The sequence below is a fragment of the Mustela lutreola genome, chromosome 1, assembly GCF_030435805.1.
Source record: "Mustela lutreola isolate mMusLut2 chromosome 1, mMusLut2.pri, whole genome shotgun sequence".
Lineage (NCBI taxonomy): Eukaryota > Metazoa > Chordata > Mammalia > Carnivora > Mustelidae > Mustela > Mustela lutreola.
The window spans coordinates 68,676,046-68,693,501 of NC_081290.1; the positions used below are offsets into that span (position 1 = coordinate 68,676,046).

The 17,456-nt window shown below is 54.8% G+C and overlaps 1 protein-coding gene across 9 annotated transcripts in view; it reads left to right on the forward strand.

Moving 5' to 3' along the window:
• GAK (cyclin G associated kinase) overlaps positions 1-17,456 on the forward strand; it is a 55,677-nt gene that overhangs the window by 29,223 nt on the left and 8,998 nt on the right. For all 9 annotated transcript variants that reach the window (XM_059167509.1, XM_059167499.1, XM_059167525.1 and 6 more), the window contains 9 exons: positions 650-773; positions 7,597-7,646; positions 8,173-8,321; positions 8,866-8,988; positions 9,876-10,009; positions 12,613-12,807; positions 13,224-13,341; positions 13,682-13,761; positions 16,652-16,845. In XM_059167509.1, the coding sequence (XP_059023492.1) occupies positions 650-773; positions 7,597-7,646; positions 8,173-8,321; positions 8,866-8,988; positions 9,876-10,009; positions 12,613-12,807; positions 13,224-13,341; positions 13,682-13,761; positions 16,652-16,845 (1,167 nt within the window). The remainder of the gene's footprint in view (positions 1-649; positions 774-7,596; positions 7,647-8,172; positions 8,322-8,865; positions 8,989-9,875; positions 10,010-12,612; positions 12,808-13,223; positions 13,342-13,681; positions 13,762-16,651; positions 16,846-17,456) is intronic.

The window sequence follows — 17,456 nt, forward strand, 5'->3', positions numbered from 1 at the left end:
CTTGGGGACCCTGCATCTGTAGCTACTCTGTTCACGGCCCAGCAGCTATGTCTGCAGGTGCCTGTTTGCAGTCTGGCTCCATCCTGGCTGCCCTGCCTCTGCAAATGATCGATTTCTGCCCCAGGTGTTTACAAGGGCCAGCCGTGTGGCCTTCCTGGGACTGGCTTGGAGCCGAGCAGGCCTCCCGGCTGCATGGCCTGCTCTGTGTTCTCCCAGCATATTCTTCCCCACCCTTCCCTCCTCCAAGTGTCTGCGGCTTCCATGTCCCCTGACTTGTGCCCCTGCCTCTGAGCTGGAGGCTGCCTCCCTTTTGTTGGTTCCCTCAGCATGAGTTAGTGTGATGGGGGCCTTCCAGCTGGTGTCCAGTACATGCTACAGGTGGGTTGGGGGGATGTCATGGAGGTGGGAATGGAGGGCTGTGTGTGCCCAGAGGGTCCAGCTCTTCACGTTGCCCAGGTTCTGCCCTCGAGCGAACAGGTGGCCCGGTTGCTGGTCTTATGCCTGCTTCTGGACGTGGTGTGCTGACAGTTGGGGTTGCCAGGAGGCGGGGCTCCTTGCTGGTCCTGCTTCTCAGCTCGCGTCCCTGTGGGAGCAGCATCATAGCCGGGCCTAGGTCATGCCCCAATTGGACACTTGTCTCTGCTTCCAGGCCTGGCGCTTGCTGAGTATGACCAGCCCTATGGTGGGCTCCTGGACATCCTGCGGGGGGGCACTGAGCGCCTCTTCACAAACATCAAGGACACCTCCTCCAAGGTCATCCAGTCCGTTGCCAAGTAAGTGAGGGCACAGCAGGTGGGCTCTCTGTAGTGGGGATTTCCTGTCCTTGGGGTTCTGTCCCGACTCCAGACCTGGCAGGACCCGGCCCTAAGGCAGTTGGTGAGCCTGGGATGCACCGTCTGCACAGGCTCTACCGCTGGGTCCATAGACCCAGGGGATGGGCTCTACGCTATGTGGTGACGGCAGCCACTCATTGCACCACTGCCATGGCTGGCACAGGGGCCCATGGGAGTGCCTCACGTGGGACTGCGACCCTCTCCCCCTTAGGGGGGCGTTTTCCTTGGAGACAGTGAGCCGCCTCTGCCTCCGTGTCCCCGTTGCATTGTGACAGCACACCTCAACGTTTGTGCGGTTTCTGCTCCGTGGTGTGGAGCGAGCGGGGCAGTGGGGGGGCCCGGGGATGCCTCACGGTGCAGCCCCACTTAGTTACAGTGCTGACTTACTGGGGCTGGATAGAGTGTGTGGGTGAATAGGGTCTCTCCATGAGCGGGGTTGTTCCGGGGACTACATGTGTGCTTGGCCAGAGGCTGTCTTGTCATGCTGGATGCTGACCTGTGGCCCCTCGGCTCTGTCTCGGGAGCTCCACGGGAGTAGCAGGCTGGGTGCTGCCGAGCCCTTGTGGGCACAGGTCTCCAGCTCAGGGATGTCCCCTCCTGAGGAGGCACCCCCTTGCTGTCCCGACAGTTTTGGAGGTCTGTGGGTGCTGGGCCATGCATCTCAGCCCAGGGGTCAGGTGGTGTGTTCCTGTGGGGTCACCTCTTTGATAGTGTGGGGATGGCTTGGCCTTGTTACCCTTGTTCTTTTATTTTGTACAATGGTCATTGTGTTGTGTGCACACTGTTGACAACGTAGGTGAAGTCATGCACACGTGGCATGAGCGTGTGCACCCTTGCATATGGTGTGTGTGTGTTTGTGGGCATGCACGTGTGTGAGTCTTGTGCTGTGTTGGGCTGTGTAGCTCGGTGTTCTCGTAGCTGATGTGACCTTGTGGAATGAGAAAAGACTTGGCTGGATGTCTCACCAGACAGGGCATCCGTTAACACCTCTGTGACCCTCTGTGATGTCCGAGGTGGCAGGACGAGTCTGCGCTTCTGGTGTGGGCTCTCCAGTGTCTGGTCCTTGGAATCTCAAGTCATTGGACGAGTGTGGCTTGTGTTCTGGTTACGGAGGCAGAAGGGTTGGGCTGGGAACCTGGATAGGACAAGCTTCCAGCAACTGTCGGACTTAGCTACCTTCTGCATGTGCTTTTCAGTGGCGCTTCCGATGACAGGAGGCCTCACTTGATGGTGCTGTGTCATGGGCCTGGCTGCTGTCCCCTGCACTGTGTGCCAATTACAGCGTGTCTTGCCTCTCGTTCTAGCGAGGGGTGTTGACGGGGTCTCAGGGTGGCATCCTGGGACTGGAGGGCTCGGGAGTTGCAGCTCCCTGGGGATGACGAGCAGGGGACTGTGGGATGTATAGGAAGCTACTCAGCCCTGCTGTCAGAAACACACATGGACTGGGGCAGACCTCCTTCCTACTGGGTTTGTCAGGCAGGCCCAGCATTTCACGGTTTCTCAGTGAGACTTGGGGGGAGAGCAAATACCAGGCCGCGGCCACATGGACATTGCCCATGGCCTCCTGTGTGGCTGAAGTGCTGGAGCCCCCGTGGGGCTGGAGGGGAGGGCTGGATGCTGGGCATCTGTCTGAGCTCTTGAACGCAGTTTCGACCAACAAAGGAATATGAAGTTGTCTTTCGTGAAGGGTAGAGACAATGGTGGTGTGCTCCCAGACAGAGCCGATGTCCTGACTCATTCTAGATTTGTGCACCTGTCTTACACTGCAAATGGGATGTTAATGTGAGGAAATAACCCTGACAGTGCACGTCAGGCAGGCCGTGCAAGCAGAATCCTGTGGGTGACTCGGGTGTGGTGGCCTGCAGACCCCAGCAGATGCACCTTGGGGCGGGGACGACACTTGGCATCGTCCTCGGGTCCCGTCGAGATCAAAGCGTAGACAAGGGTAGACCAAGGCATTGCCTGGCGTTGTCAGTATCAAAGGTTTCTTGAACAAGAGAAAAAGGGTCTGTTTCGGGGTCCCAAGACCACCCCCTGGGTTGGAGGTTTGCTGAAGGACACCCAGGACTTGGCACAGAGTTTTCCTCAGAGCACTGGGAAAAGATGTGTGGGGCAGAGTCCGGGGGAGCCTGGCACAGCTTTCTGAGTCCTCCCAACTCTGGAGTCACATGGGACTCCTGTGATTCCAACCCGAACCACTATAGCATGGATGACGTGTTGTCCATCTGGAAATCCTCCAGAGACCCAGCACCAGGGCTTGCATTCAGCTGGTCCCAAGCATCCTCTGCCTGGCATGCACCAGGCTCCAGACTCTTGGGGAAAGCAGGTCTGAGCATAGACCACATCTTGGTACAAGTAGTCCGGGCCCAGGGGTCCCCTCTCAGCAGTTCTGGGAACAGTGAGGGCCTCCCAAAATCGCTGGGCCATAGCCGAGAACCAGCCTGTCAAGCAGGCTTCTCTGCGAGTACATGGTTAGGCCTGTACCCGTCTTTTGTCCAGGGTTCACACTTAAAGTGTGACTCAGAGAGAGTGTCTGAGAGTCAGAAGCATCCAGACTGGAGGGGAAACATCTTAGGGACCGATGGACTCAGGTTCTCAGGGGGTCTACCCAGAAACCTCGCTGGTGCTTTGTTTCGCCAGCCCACGAGCAGAAGCAGAGCTGTGGACAGGAAAAGGCAGAAGGCACCGGTCCTAGCCCTTGTCTCAGCCATGACGTTCTTGCCTGTGACTACAAGTGCCCGGCAGCCGTGGTGTGGATGGCAGGCACACCTCTGCCCCTTGTCGGGCCTGCTGGCTGCAATCACGGAAGGAGCCCTCCGGATGCAGTCCTGTGTGGTGAGCTCCAGGCCCTCAAGAGGGTCTGGGGCCAACCCCAAGGCTCTAACATGCCGTGGGAGGGTCCATTGGAGGATGGCCTTGGTCACTGTTAGCCAGGGCCACTGAACAGCCCTCTCTGCTGCGGACAGAGCCCTCATGGTAGGGTGTGTGGGCCCAGTGTCCTGGGAGGCCTGTCCACGGAGGAGGCCTGCCCTGGTGGCCTATGTGTGCAAGCCCGTGTTCTGGAAGTGTGGGTCTCGGGGGCCTGAGCCCAAGCCTGTGGGTGTGGTCTTGCATTGTTTCTTCCTGCGTGTGGACACATCCTAGACCCAGAAGGACCAGGTGCCCTGAGTCCCTGACTCTGCTCTCATTCCCCACCACCAGCCCACCCAGGCAGGTAGAGAGGCCAGGACCCGTGGATGTGCACCTCTGGCCACAGGTGTTTCTCTCCTTCTGGCCTCCGTCTTCTAATCCATCGCTCTTTTTCTGAGATTTTGATTTTGTTTTACCAATGTCATTCTGTATTGTGTGTTCCATGTACTAATTCTTTTTGTGAAAAAAGTAAATATTGGCCAAAACTTTCTCTTTGTCTGTTGCTCCTCTCGTTTGTTTTGTCCTCCAGTGGGTGCTTTCCATTTTATTAGCGAGCGTGTGTGAGGGAGTGGGAGGCTGGGAGGGACAGGGAGAGAGAGAACCTCAGGCTGACTCCCCATGAGCACCAAGCCCAATCAGTGCAGGGCTTGATCCCGAAACCCTGAGATTGTGATCTGAGCCGAAAGCAACAATCAGACCCTCATCCAGCTGAGCCCCCAGGTGCCCCTGTGCTGCAGTTAAAGGACGGCAAGTCCATGCTTGCCTTAGGTCTGTCAGCCTAGCCCAGGGTTTGAGCATATTTTAAGTATGTTGTACAATAGTTACTTAAATCTGTTGTAAATAAATTTTTGATGGTTTTATTGTTGTACATTTGGGTCTTTAACCAATTTGGATCTTACTTTGGGGATTTTTCTTGTCCCATTCTTCCCTGACAAGAGCAGCCGTTCCGCTGATGCCCAAGCTGGCGGCATTCCAGTCTTTTGTCTGGGCCCCCTTCCGCCCTCCCCAGAATATCGGCTGTTCTTGCACATCAGTTTCTTGGGATGAATTCTGGAATCCACTTGTCAAGGTGCCTGAATGGTCACTTAGGAAGCTGTTGCTTATTACCCACTTCATGATCATTTCAGATGCAGTTGGTCTGCACAGGGCTGACTGTCGCCTCCAACAGAGAGGCATCCCCAGGTCCAAGGGCTCTTTTCCTGCCCTCCTAGATGCCTGCTGGCTGCTGTCAGAGAGAGGGTGGGAGGTGCAGCGGGTGTGTGGGGCAGCGAGTCTGTGCCAGCTGTTCGGGTACCTCTGGCCCTGCTGTGTGCGAAGCCAGTGGGACAGACTCTGCGGCTCACTCTGCCTCATGCAGAAGGCATCCCCCACTGCTTAGCTGGGTCTGTAACAAAAAGCTGTAACATTAGACCTAAGCGAATGGAGAAATACACCATGTTCATGTTTGGGGAATAAATTTTTGAAGGTGGTGTCACTCAGTCTGTAAATTTATTGCAATATAAATAAAAATACTGATATTTTTACAGATTTTGATCTTAAGGTTTGTATGTGAGTTACCCAGAATTGCCAGGAGTGTATTAAAAAAATAAGAATGGGGTGAACCCATTGTGTGTCACTTTTCCTCAAACATGAGCGCTGTCCCCATGTAGGTGAAGTGGTTGGTTATGTGGGACTCGTATGAAACTTAGGAGTCTGGTTAATGAGCAGTGCTGTGACCATGGGCGCCTGTGTGTGGAAGGAAAACTTGAATCTTCATCCGGTAACGACCAAGAACATATATCCAGTTAGTTAAAAGATCTCATTGTCAACAGCAATTTTTTTTTAAGATTTTATTTATTTGTCAGAGAGAGAGAGAAACAGAGCTCAGAAGCAGTGGTGAGCGGCAGGCAGAGGGAGAAGCAGGCTCCCCTCAGAGCAGGGAGTCTGATTCGGAACTTGATCCCATGACCCTGGGATCATGTCCGGAGCCGAATGCACACCCCAACCGACTAAGCCACCCTACCATCTCACCAACAGCAGTTTTTTGGAGAAAGTTAAAATAGGGGCAGAAGATTTTTTTACATGTGATAAAACTACAGCAGCCATGGGAACAGTTGGTTAGTGAACATAATTTAGAAAACCCTCTATCCATCAAAACACACTTCTTGCAAGTTTCCAGAAAGGTACAACCCCGATTGGGAGTACGTGTATTTGAGGGACGGTGTCTATTAGGTGCGGTGGGTTCAGAGACCAGAAGCGGGCACAGAAGGCGCTAATGGGACAGATTGTGAATGAACTATGAGAAGATGCTCAGCTTTGGTAGTGTTTGTAGATGCTGGAGAGCTGATGGGTGCATGCAGACCACAGACACATGTCACTGAGTGGGTGCCTGGCATGTCTGTCCCCGCTTCCTACGCTCTGCCCAGCCTTCTGTGATCATGATTGAGCCTTTCACCGGAGCTCCAGACTCTTCTTTCCTGTTACATTTCTTTTTTTAAACTTCTTTTGCTGACTGCGTCAGAGTTCATGGCCCATACTTCCAGCTGCTCCAGCTCTGCTCTCCCCGCAGCACCAGCTCCAATCCTCCTTGCCACTGCGGGCACTCGTTGCCAGCCTTCAGCAGTGTGCGTACATGGCCTGCTTGCCAGATGCCCTGAGGCCATTGTTATTCAGAGCAAACTGGCATCTATTAAATCAGCTAAGAACAAGAAAAGTGAAAGTTTTTTTTTTACCCGGTCTTCCTCTTTGACTTCCATTCTTTATGTAGATCCAAGTTTCCCGACCAAAGTGTTTTCCTTCCCTCAGGGAAACTTCTTTTAAGGAGTCTTCAAGGCAGGTCTACTGGCAACACATGCCCTCAGTGTTTGCCTGACAGAGTCTTTATTGCTCCTCACTTGGGGAGGGTAATTCACAGCGTGTAGGATTCTAGGTTTTTCTGGTGGGGTTTTTTCTCTCCACACTACATGTTTTACTCTCTTCTTGTTGGCGTGGTTTCTGAACAGATTGCTCCTGCATGGTGTTCTTGGAGCATCCGGGGTCTGGGCTTTGGTGTCTGACGTTAGTTTGGGGAAATTCTCAGTCGTTCTCAGCTCACATATTTCTGCCGTTTCTTCTCTTCTCTGAGTCTTGTGTTCCATCGCATGCGTGGTGCACCTTTGTGGCTGTCCCCCATCCCTGGAGACTCTGTTCTGGATTTTGTCGGTCTTTATTCTCTTTGCTTTTCATTTTTCAAGGATTCTTTGGCCAGATCTTCCAACTTGGAGATCTTTCCTCTGCTACCTTCGGGCTAATCAGCCCCTCAGAGGCATTCTTTATTTCTGCCAGTTTTTCACTTGGTCTTAGCCAAAGGGCTGAGAAGCGATTCTGCCACAGTTTTTATCTCCAGCATTTCTTTTTGATCCTTTCTTGGAACCTTTATCTCTGTTCACACTGCCCCTCTGTTCTTGTCCGCCATTCACTTTGTCAGTTAGAGCCCTTACATGTTAATCATAGCTTCTTTAGTTCCTGGTCCTGTACTGGCAACGCCCCTGCCATGTCTGGTTCTGATGCCTTCTCTGTCTCTTGGAACTCAGTTTTTGCCAGACATGATGTGCTGTCTTGCGTTTTTGTTACCAGCTCCCACTGCCATATGACTTTAGAGGAGACTGGCAGTCAGTTTGCACTGGGTCTTGACCTGTCCATCACTTGCAGTTTCTAACTTCTTGTCCATCTCTACTCTGGACACACGGGCCTGATGCTGACAGGTGCACACTTGGACACACAATGTTCCCGCGAGCCGCAGCCTGAGCCCCTGCAGGACTCCCTCTGGTTAGAGTTTCATAACCTAACTCTAGAAATTTCCTGTAATAACCAAGGCTCTTCTTGTTAATTCCAGTTATGCAAAGGGAGACTTGGACATCTCTTACATCACATCCAGAATTGCTGGTATGTTTGCCTCTGTTAACTATAAGGACACGCTTCTGCTTCTTCCCTAACAGTGGCTCACGGGAGGCAGGGTGTGAGTGGTGGGGAAGGAGAGGGTGCCCTTGGGCAGCCACTCACTTACCCAAGATGGGGCCCGGAGCACTTGTTCCTCTGTCCAGTGTATCCCCAGGCCCTGCCGTGGACAGTCCCAGCGTTGACCCACCTTCTCCCCTGCTCTGGAACTTTCTGGAACTTGGAGATTGTGAGGGGCATGATGCAGAGCACATTTAAAACTTGGGTCTCCAAACACCCAAATCAGAATCCAGATACTAGGAGACTCTGTTGTGCCTCAAGCTGTCCGGCCAAGCTTCCCATCCCAGAGACACTGTCTGGAGATTCCAAGGGGTGGCTGGGGTGGCGAGGTCTGTGTTCCGTCCATTCCTGGCAGCCATTGGACTGATCAGTCAGCAGCTGTGGGGAGGTGAGGAGCAGGGGTCCCAGTGGCCAGCTGTCCTGCCTGCGGCTGACACGGGCTTTTCTCTTTCAGTGATGTCATTCCCAGCAGAAGGCGTGGAGTCAGCTATAAAGAATAACATAGAAGACGTACGGTTGTTTCTGGACTCCAAGCACCCGGGACACTATGCGGTCTACAACCTGTCCCCGAGAACGTACCGGTCCTCTAAGTTTCATAACCGGGTGGGTGGCCTGGACATTTGCTTCTCACTCCATGCAGTTTTCTTCATCAGCCCTCAGACTCATGTGTGGGATTCCCCAGCAGCAGCAGTGGCAGCAGGCGGAGCCCAGGGTTCTGGTGTGGGGGGCTTGAGTATGGCAACGTGGGGACATGGCAGGAGACGGTGGGGACAGGGGCTTTCTCTGTACGATTCCAGTCATATGCGCTTTGTTATGTCCCGTAAAATTGCCCCAATCTAGGGGGCCTTGTTGGTCCTCACCAGTGAGGCTGTGGGAGGCCATGTGGTTTTCTTAATGAATGACCACAGGGGATGCAGACACTTTCATGGTATTTAGAGTGAGCCAAGCATGGGAAAGGGCAGGCTTTCCAGTTTTTCTGCCAGGTTTGTGTAGCTTGGTACACATCATGGAGCAATAGAGCTCGGGAGCAGGGGTCCTGGTGGCATCTGTCCAGAGCCCATGCCCATGGTGGGGCTCCTCCCTACCCTATGTCTGCACCCCCAGCTGGTGCGGGGAACCCAGGCAGAGCCAAGCCCTCTGCCTGCAGGTCTCCGAGTGTGGCTGGGCGGCCAGGCGGGCCCCAAACCTTCGCAGCCTGTACAGCGTTTGCAGGAACATGCATTCGTGGCTCCGGCAAGACCACAAGAATGTCTGCGTTGTGCACTGCATGGTGAGTGTGAGGCTGCCCCATCCCTTCCTTTCACCTTGGGGGGTACAGTGCTTGAGAAGAACACATAAATCAGAGGAAATAACCCATGCTCCGGGGAAACTCACGATTGGCTGAGGGGGCGAGAGCAGACATGAGATCCAGGGCACCGAGGAGGGAGGCCGGTGGGGCAGCTGGGGTCCTCTGCACAATTAGAGACCTTGTCTGATGGCAGGGGAGAACCCTGGTGGGACTTGGGACACCTGCAGTGACTGCTCTCGGAAAGGCCACTGAATGCGGCCTGCTGGCTTCTGGAGGGCCGGGGTCTGTTTGGGACATGCTGGGCCAGCCCGTGGACTCATGGCAGGTCCTGTGAGGAGCAGGTTCTGCCCTGGTGTCTGCAACCGGTGACCCCAGGCCTAGCTGCCCTGGCATGGCCCCTGTCATTTCAAGGTCATAGACCCTGAAGGGAGCAGTGGCTGCCTGTGCCTTGTGGGACCCACACCTTCTGTGGGTCCCTGCCGCTTCTTGGGGAAGACTGCCTGCATAGGCAGTCCCCTTCCTCCTCTACAGCACACGAGGGGTCCCCACGGGTTATCCTCTCTTCTCCCTACAAGGCAGCACCCACGGGAGCCTCAGCAGCCTGGCACTGAGGCCACTCTGCTTCATGGGACCCCCGTCTCTGCCCTCCTCACTGTGGCTGAGGACAAGCCTTATTTCCAGTTTCCCACCTGCACGGTGAGGGACCTAGGTTCCTTCTGGACTCTGAGTTCCCCACCTCCCTTCAGGTGTGGTTTTCGTAAGTTCCCTGTATGTTCTGAGATGGGGGAAGCCCCTGTGGCTCTTGTCTAGGGAGGCATGTGACTGGGACGCTGCGGCTGTGCAAGCCTGGCCTGTGCTGTCTGTCCTAGGACGGAAGAGCCGCGTCTGCTGTCGCCGTCTGCTCCTTCCTGTGCTTCTGCCGGCTCTTTACCACCGCGGAGGCTGCCGTGTACATGTTCAGTATGAAGCGCTGCCCGCCGGGCATCTGGCCGTCCCACAAGAGGTACTGTGCGCCCCGCTCTGGAGGGCCATCTGCAACATCACCCTCGGCCAAGTCGTCACTGACAGTGCTGGGGGTGGGCAGATTCTGGGGCCCGTGTGCAGAAGTGGGTGAGGCCACACCTTCGGGGGAATCTGTGCCCTCCTGAATCCTAGCTGGCCACCAGAGGGACACCCACAGTGTCCCCTTGTGGGACAGACAGGAATCCGAGTGGCTTCAGGACAAGACCCCAATGTATCTGACGGGGTATGTAAGGTGACTGGTGAATGTGTGGAAGGCGCTAATGAAGAAGGTGGCAAGATGCAGGAGCCTGTGGTCACTTCAGCAAAGGCAGGAACTGTGAGTCTCGCACACTAGACACCAGATGGGGAAAAGGGCAGGTTAGTGGAGGCTGCACTCCAGGGAGGGAAGGGTCTCAGCCTCTTGAGGGCAGGGCCGGAGGCATCACCCAATCGAAGCTCAGAGAGGGGTCGGGAAGGGGCCTGGGCAGCCAGGCCTGCCGGGCCTTTGCAGGAGGCAGAACGATGGGGAGGGCAACATGAGCAGACAAGGTTGCTGAGGAAGTCCCAAAATTAACAAGATGCCAAACCTCCAAAGTTCAGAGGACACGAAACAGGGTGAAACCCTCAACAAACAGGCAGAAGACCCACTCAGACGCACCGGACTTCATCTGCTGGAGACCCCACATGGAGACCCCCTTATGGAGATCCCCCATGGAGAGACATCAGAGGCGTTGTCCGAACCCAGGCAACCAGTAAAGATTCTGAGTATGAGAGTTAGTAAGTCAGCAGGGGAAATCAGCGGAGTCATAAAAAGTGCTCACTTATTCGAGGAAAAGACCAAAGAAGAAATGAGAAATAGAAAACAGGAGAACCCGGCCTCCACAGTCGAGCTCTAGACGTGCCTGTTAGGAGGGGGATCGTCAGACTGGACAAGAGAGCAGCAGCACCCAGCGATGACCTGTTGGGAGGAGCCCTGCATCCCATGCAGACAGAGGAAGATGGAGGGTGGGGGCACAGGTGCCCCGTGACTAGTCACTGCAGACAGTGGCTCAGAGAGCCCACACGTGCTTCTCTGCCTCTGCGGGTCAGGTGGCCAGGCTTTGTTGCAGGGTTAACCTCGCTGAGAAAGTCTGCTGCTTCCTCTCTGGTATACTTCTGTGCTCGCTCAGCGTGTTGGTGGGTTGCATGGGCGTGGATGGGGTGTGGGCATCCTGGCTTTGTGGCGTGAGTGAGAGGAGTGTAGGTATCCCGTTATATGGGGGAGAGCTCCCTGAGCAAGTCTCCTAGCGCGATGCCATGTGAGACCCATGCTCAGAAGTGGCCACCCTTGCCTCTTGTTTGGAAGCCACTCCCTTCCCTGTCTCTTCGAGACAGATGCCTGTTGTGTGCACCCTACAGGTGCCGAGAAAACCAACCAGGTGAGCTGGAGCAGTGACTGACGTGAGAGCGGACTCCAGAATTTTAGAGCAGAAAACAGAAGTGGAAGGAGTAATGGGCAGTCACAGTTATAGTGTAGGCATCAACATTCCTGCCTTGGCAGTGAACAAAACAAGAACTTGGATGGTCAGTTCTGGGCAGCCCTCCGGATGACATCTGAAGGCCCTTCCACCCAACAACCAAAACAGACACGTTCCTCTTGAGCTCTCATAGACCATTCAGTAAGAAGGATCATATTCTGGGCCATTAAGCTGCAGTCACAGGAGGATAGCAGTCCCACGAGGTGTGTTTATAATAAAGCTGCACCAGGATTGGTAACCAACAAGGGCACCTGGCTAGCTCAGTCAGGAGCATCAGATGGTGAGTATGAGCCCCATGTGGGCTGAGGAGATTGCTTTATAATATATATTTTTAAAGATTTTATTTATTTGAGAGAGAGAGACAGTGACAGAGAGCATGAGAGAGGAGAGGGTTAGAGGGAGAAGCAGACTCCCGGTGGAGCCAGGAGCCTGATGCGGAACTTGATCCCGGGACTCCGGGACCATGACCTGAGCCGAAGGCAGCTGCCCAACCAACTGAGCCACCCAGGTGCCCCTGCTTTATAATATTTTTAAAAAGAAATTAATAACTGATAGTTGGAAAATTTTCTAAATTTTTCAAAATTAATCTACTCCAGTATTGCCTTTGAGTCAAAGAAAAAGTTTCAAGGGAAGCTTAAAGATATTTTAAACCAAATGAAAATTACATCACAAATTGTGCAATGAAACTGTAGCACACTGCTCCAAGGAAAGTTAGTCACACTGAGTACCCATATCTGGGAACCAGATGCACTGAGTACTCGTGTCTATGGAAACCAGGTGCGGTGAGCCGACTGCCTCACTGAGTACTCGTGTCTGTGGAAACCAGATGCGGTGAGATGTGTGTCACACTGAGTACTTGTGCCTGTGGAAACCAGGTGTGGTGAGCTGCATGTCACACTGAGTACTCACGTCTGTGGAAACCAGGTGCGGTGAGCTGTGTGTCACTGAGAACTCGAGTCTGTGGAAACCAGGTGCAATGAGCTGTTTGGTGCATTGAGTACTCATGTCAGAAACTGGGTGTGGGGCGCTAACTGGAGCTTCGGGGACATGGCAGGCGGGTGACGTAGAGTGCCTCTGGCCCCTGCAGGTACATTGAGTACATGTGTGACATGGTGGCAGAAGAGCCCATCACGCCCCACAGCAAGCCGATCTTGGTGAAAGCCGTGGTCATGACGCCCGTGCCACTGTTCAGCAAGCAGAGGAATGGCTGCCGGCCCTTCTGCGAGGTCTATGTGGGGGACGAGCGTGTGACCACCACATCTCAGGAGTATGACAAGATGAGGTGAGCTCCGAGCTCAGGGCCTCTGTGTTCCATGGCCTTCAGATTCATTCACTTTCCCTCCTCCGGGAGACTTGTAAGGAGAAAGTCTGGCCAAGCTGTGGAAAGGTGTGAGGCCCTATCTGAGGTCAAGGTGCGGAGCAGGAACAGGCTTCATGATCCTGTCCCAGCCGGTGGGTGACAGGTGTGAGAGGTTCTCTGACTGGTGTGCTGAGGAGTAGCTTCTTAGAGTCCATTCCCAGAGTCACACCCCCTCCCAGAATAATTTGACAGGAAGCCTAGCAAAATGAGTGCGTGTGGATCTCAGTGTTGGGAGCTCGAGGTTCTTGCCAGAGAGCCGCAGCCTTCCAGGACCACCGCTCTCTGGAAGGCTATGTGTGTGACTTAAGTGAACCTTTCTTCATTCTTCCGCTTTTCAGGGATTTCAAAATTGAGGATGGCAAAGCAGTCATCCCCCTGGGCATAACTGTGCAAGGAGACGTGCTTATTATAATCTACCACGCCAGGTCCACTCTGGGAGGAAGACTGCAGGCCAAGGTACGTGGGCACTCAGGCCACCCTGGGCTGTCAGTCCATGGGTTCTCGCTGAGGGTTCTTGGACCCAATGTTCAGTGAGAAGTGCCTTGTGTGGTACAAGGCAGAGGGGATTTTAGCCCAAAACACCCGGAGTTCCCGTGCTGCGGGATGCTGTCTGCGTGGGGCCTGCTGAGTTACAGCTCTGAGGCTGCCCTACCTCAGACCCTGAGAAGCTGCTTGTCGGGAGGGCGCTGTGCATCAGGCTGTCTGAGCCCGTCAACTGGGAAGCATGTGTGTGCGGTGTGAGCACATGATGTGCCTTCCCCAGCTTGAGCATCTCTTGTCTGCACCCTCTCTGCAGGTGGCATCCATGAAGATGTTCCAGGTCCAGTTTCACACGGGCTTTGTGCCTCGGAATGCAACGACTGTGAAATTTGCCAAGTATGTGGATGTCACACGTGGGAGAGGTCAGGAGGGTCAGGGGCACAGTGCCCGCCTGCTGTGTACCCCGTGGAAATGAGTGCCGTGCGCTGGACACTGGCAGGCGATGTGGTTCCTGCATGGCTGGGATGCCACACTGTACTCCAGTCCTGGGTCTCTCTCCACCTCTGAGCGTGTTTACTGTCTATCAGGTGACGCCTCCAGTGGGCTGTGGCAGCTGCCACCGTGCACCTCGGGGACCTGGGGACTGACCTGGTGCATTTCTTGTTAGAATGTAGCCATTGACCCACTGGATATGGAATGAACAGCTGAATGGGTGTTCATTGCTCTTTGACATAGAGAGCACCTAGGATGTGGGAGTGCTCTGCTAGGCACTGAGGTCGGAGGTGATTGGGGGAAGTCCATAGTCTGGGGTTAGAGATAAAAACCAAAATACACACAGTCAGGGATAATCCCCTTGACTCACCCAAGGCTCTTTAGTTTCTTGTGTTCCCGGATTCGTTACCTTGTTAAAGTCCCGCGTAAGGGCCTCAGACACCTCGCTCCTAGTCCGTGGTGGGTATGCATACCTTATATTTGAGGCAAAGGGGCTCAGGTAGTAGGACAGGTTGGCACAGTGGGCATTTGGGACAGAGAGAGAGCACGTGCAAGTGGGAGAGAGAATCCCAGGCAGACTCCCCACCTAGCACGAGCCCGGTGCAGGGCTTGATCTCATGACCCTGAGATTATAACCTAAGCCGAAACCAAGTCAGACACTTAACTGACAGTAACCCCCAGATGCCCCAGGGGCATTTTGATTCCAGTTGGCCATTTTTCCCCTTGGTCTCACACGCATGCACACCTACCACCCACCTTTCGCCCCTGGAAGCATCCTTCCAGGGGTGAAAGGAGAGCTGGGGAGGAGCTCTGGGAACCACTGCTTATGGCTGCCCAGGTCCCACACTCTCCAGACCTGGGCCCCTCTCTGCCCAGTGAATAAAGGGAGTGTTAGGACTCACTCCTGCAGTCTTGGGAGGACTCAGCTCTGACCCTCTGGGTGCCAGAGGACCAGGGAGTGGCTGCCTCTGACATGGGGACTTCTGTGGGGGCTGGAAAGGGCATTTCTCCTGCAAACGTCCCAGTTGCAAGCACAGAACTTGACTGAGTTGTGCTCTCAGGCCCATGTGTTACTGCCTGTGTGGTGTTTCCGAAGATGGATTACTTAAATTAGGAGAAAGTTGTTGCATTGCCTGATGGATGGAGGAAAGTGCATGTCTCCTGTGGGCGGAGAGGCGGTGGGAACTATTTTGCGGAGAGGCAGTGGGAATAGGACAGCTTGAAAGAACTTGGAACAGTGTCCATGGGTCCATCCTCAATGAGCTCTCCTGTCACTGAGGGAGGGTCACCAGTGTGTTCAAGTGGGCAGAATTGAATTCATGACACAGGAAGCATTTTTGTTTCTGAGCCAAGCATGTTGGCCCCTGGGGCCATCTAGTGAGGCCTGGGCCTTACAGCCTCCTGCTGTGTGGGGCGGGGGTTGTGGGGGTAGTGGCCCTGCTCACAGACCCTCATTGTTCCCTCACTGGCCTGTGAGGTGAGCTGAGTAGGCCAAGCCCCAGAGGCCCTCCTCAGGGATGAGGCAGGGTGGGGAGGGGGGGCTTGGGGGTTCACCAGCGTGGTGCCCAGAGCTGCCCCCAAGGCCCTGTGGCCCCCAGAGCTGAGCCTACAGAGGTCATGTGCTCCTTTGTGTGGAACCCTGCCTCGCTCCTTCCTTGTGGATGGGGGTCTAGGCCTCCCCTGGCCCCTGCTGGCTGCTGGACTCCCCTTGACTGACATCGCTGCCTTGGGTCTTACCCCTGTGGTTTCCCTGGGAGCTGCTCCTGCCTAGTGGTGCGGTGACCAACGTTGTCTCCTTGTTGTGGGTGCCCGATGGAGAGAGGGAGTGCACCTTGGCCTGAGAGCCCAAAGAGCTCTGCTCCTGCCCTTGTTGCCTCAACAAGAGGAGCTCGGCTTCGGGCTGTTGTTGCCCACGTAGCTGCCCTGTTGGGTGTCCTCCCCTCACACAAAGGTGGTTTTGTCTCTGAAGGAGTGGGAAGGATTGAAACCAGTGACGTTCCACATTAGGGTTATGCCTGCTCACTTATTTTATTTCTTTGAGTCCCTGGAAGTCTGCCAGGCTTTTCCACCCAGACTGACCACCCAGTCTGCCTCCATGTCCGTAGCCCCACTGTCCGGTGGCTGTGTTTCGTTTTGGGCTCACAGATGTCACAGAGGACCAAGGGCGGCTCCCTCCACAGCTTGGGTCACTAAGGAACCTGCTGCCCCTTTTGAAATAAGTAATGCCCAAAGACGTCAGGTGACTTAAAAGAACATGGAGGCTGGGAGCCTGCTGCCTTGCTGAGGAATGGGCCTCAGCAGCATGGTCTGTGAACACATTGTCCGAGATGACCAGAGGGAACACGGGGGAAATGCTGGACTCCCTAGAGCTTTGGAGCCCCCCAAACTCAAATTCAGTGATCTGATGGTGACCCTGCAGTGATGCCCCTACACCCAGTCTTGGCGTAACTTGTCTCTCCTCTCCCGCCAGCCGCGTGCCCCGCCTCCCGTTGCCCTGCCACCCTCCCCAGAGGTGGTTTTGGTTTTACGGGCACCTGTGAACAGTTAGGGATTTTTGGCAGGGTGGACAGCGTTGTTTAATGGAAACGCACATTAAGGTCCCTGAGTGCCTGATCTGGATCACAGGGCTGGGGGTGAGGGCCGCCCACACTCCCACAGCAGAGGGGCCGTGTCCTGCCGGCGCACCTGCCCTGGCAAGCACACGTGCCACTCCATGCTCACTTTCTGGTTAACGTGGGCTGGCTGACTGACCGTGAAAAGTCCTTCCTAACTGGCGTCTGGCCTCCCCTTGTAGGTATGACCTGGATGCGTGTGACATTCAGGAGAAATACCCGGATTTATTCCAAGTGAACCTGGAGGTGGAGGTGGAGCCCAGAGACAGGCCCAGCCGGGAGGCTCCACCCTGGGAGAGCACCAGCATGAGGGGACTGAACCCCAAAATCCTGTTTTCCAGCCGGGAGGAGCAGCAAGACATTCTCTCTAAATTTGGTGAGATTCTTGTGTTCCAAACATGTAGGTGGTGGTGCTGCTGCCACTGGAGACTCCTGGGGGCTGGGATCATCCCCATCCTGGGGTCTGGCTTTGCATGGGCAGAAGGCGGCCCAGAGCCCCGACTTGGGACCTTCTCCAACACCAGCTCTCATGCCCAACGTGCTCGCATTTCCCAGGTTCACGCTTCTGCGGCTGCTCCCAGACCCCCAGGGTGCTGGGCGGCAGCTGACTGACCTTCGGGGTCATCGTGGGTCAGGCTGGAATTGCTTGCTGTTTTCAGCATACCTGGAAGAAGTCAAGGCTTTGTTTGGACCCGCAGGGCACAGTGGGGCAGGTGGTCTCTCACCGGGTTGGCTGCTTTGAAAGCATTTAGAAGGGCTACACGTGTCCATCAGTGGGCAGGGCATGTGATCTCACTTCCTGACGACGTCATGGTCGTCTTCATGTTCTTGGTTTGCCCATCTTACGGTCTCTTCCTTGGGAGTTTCTGTGTCCATATGAGTGGCATGGGGCAATGTCTGGGTGAACTGGGAGCTGCTCACGGACTGGACCCTGTCTGGTGGTCAGTGCAGGTTCCCCAGGGCTTTAGCTGTGTGGCCTGGTCACTC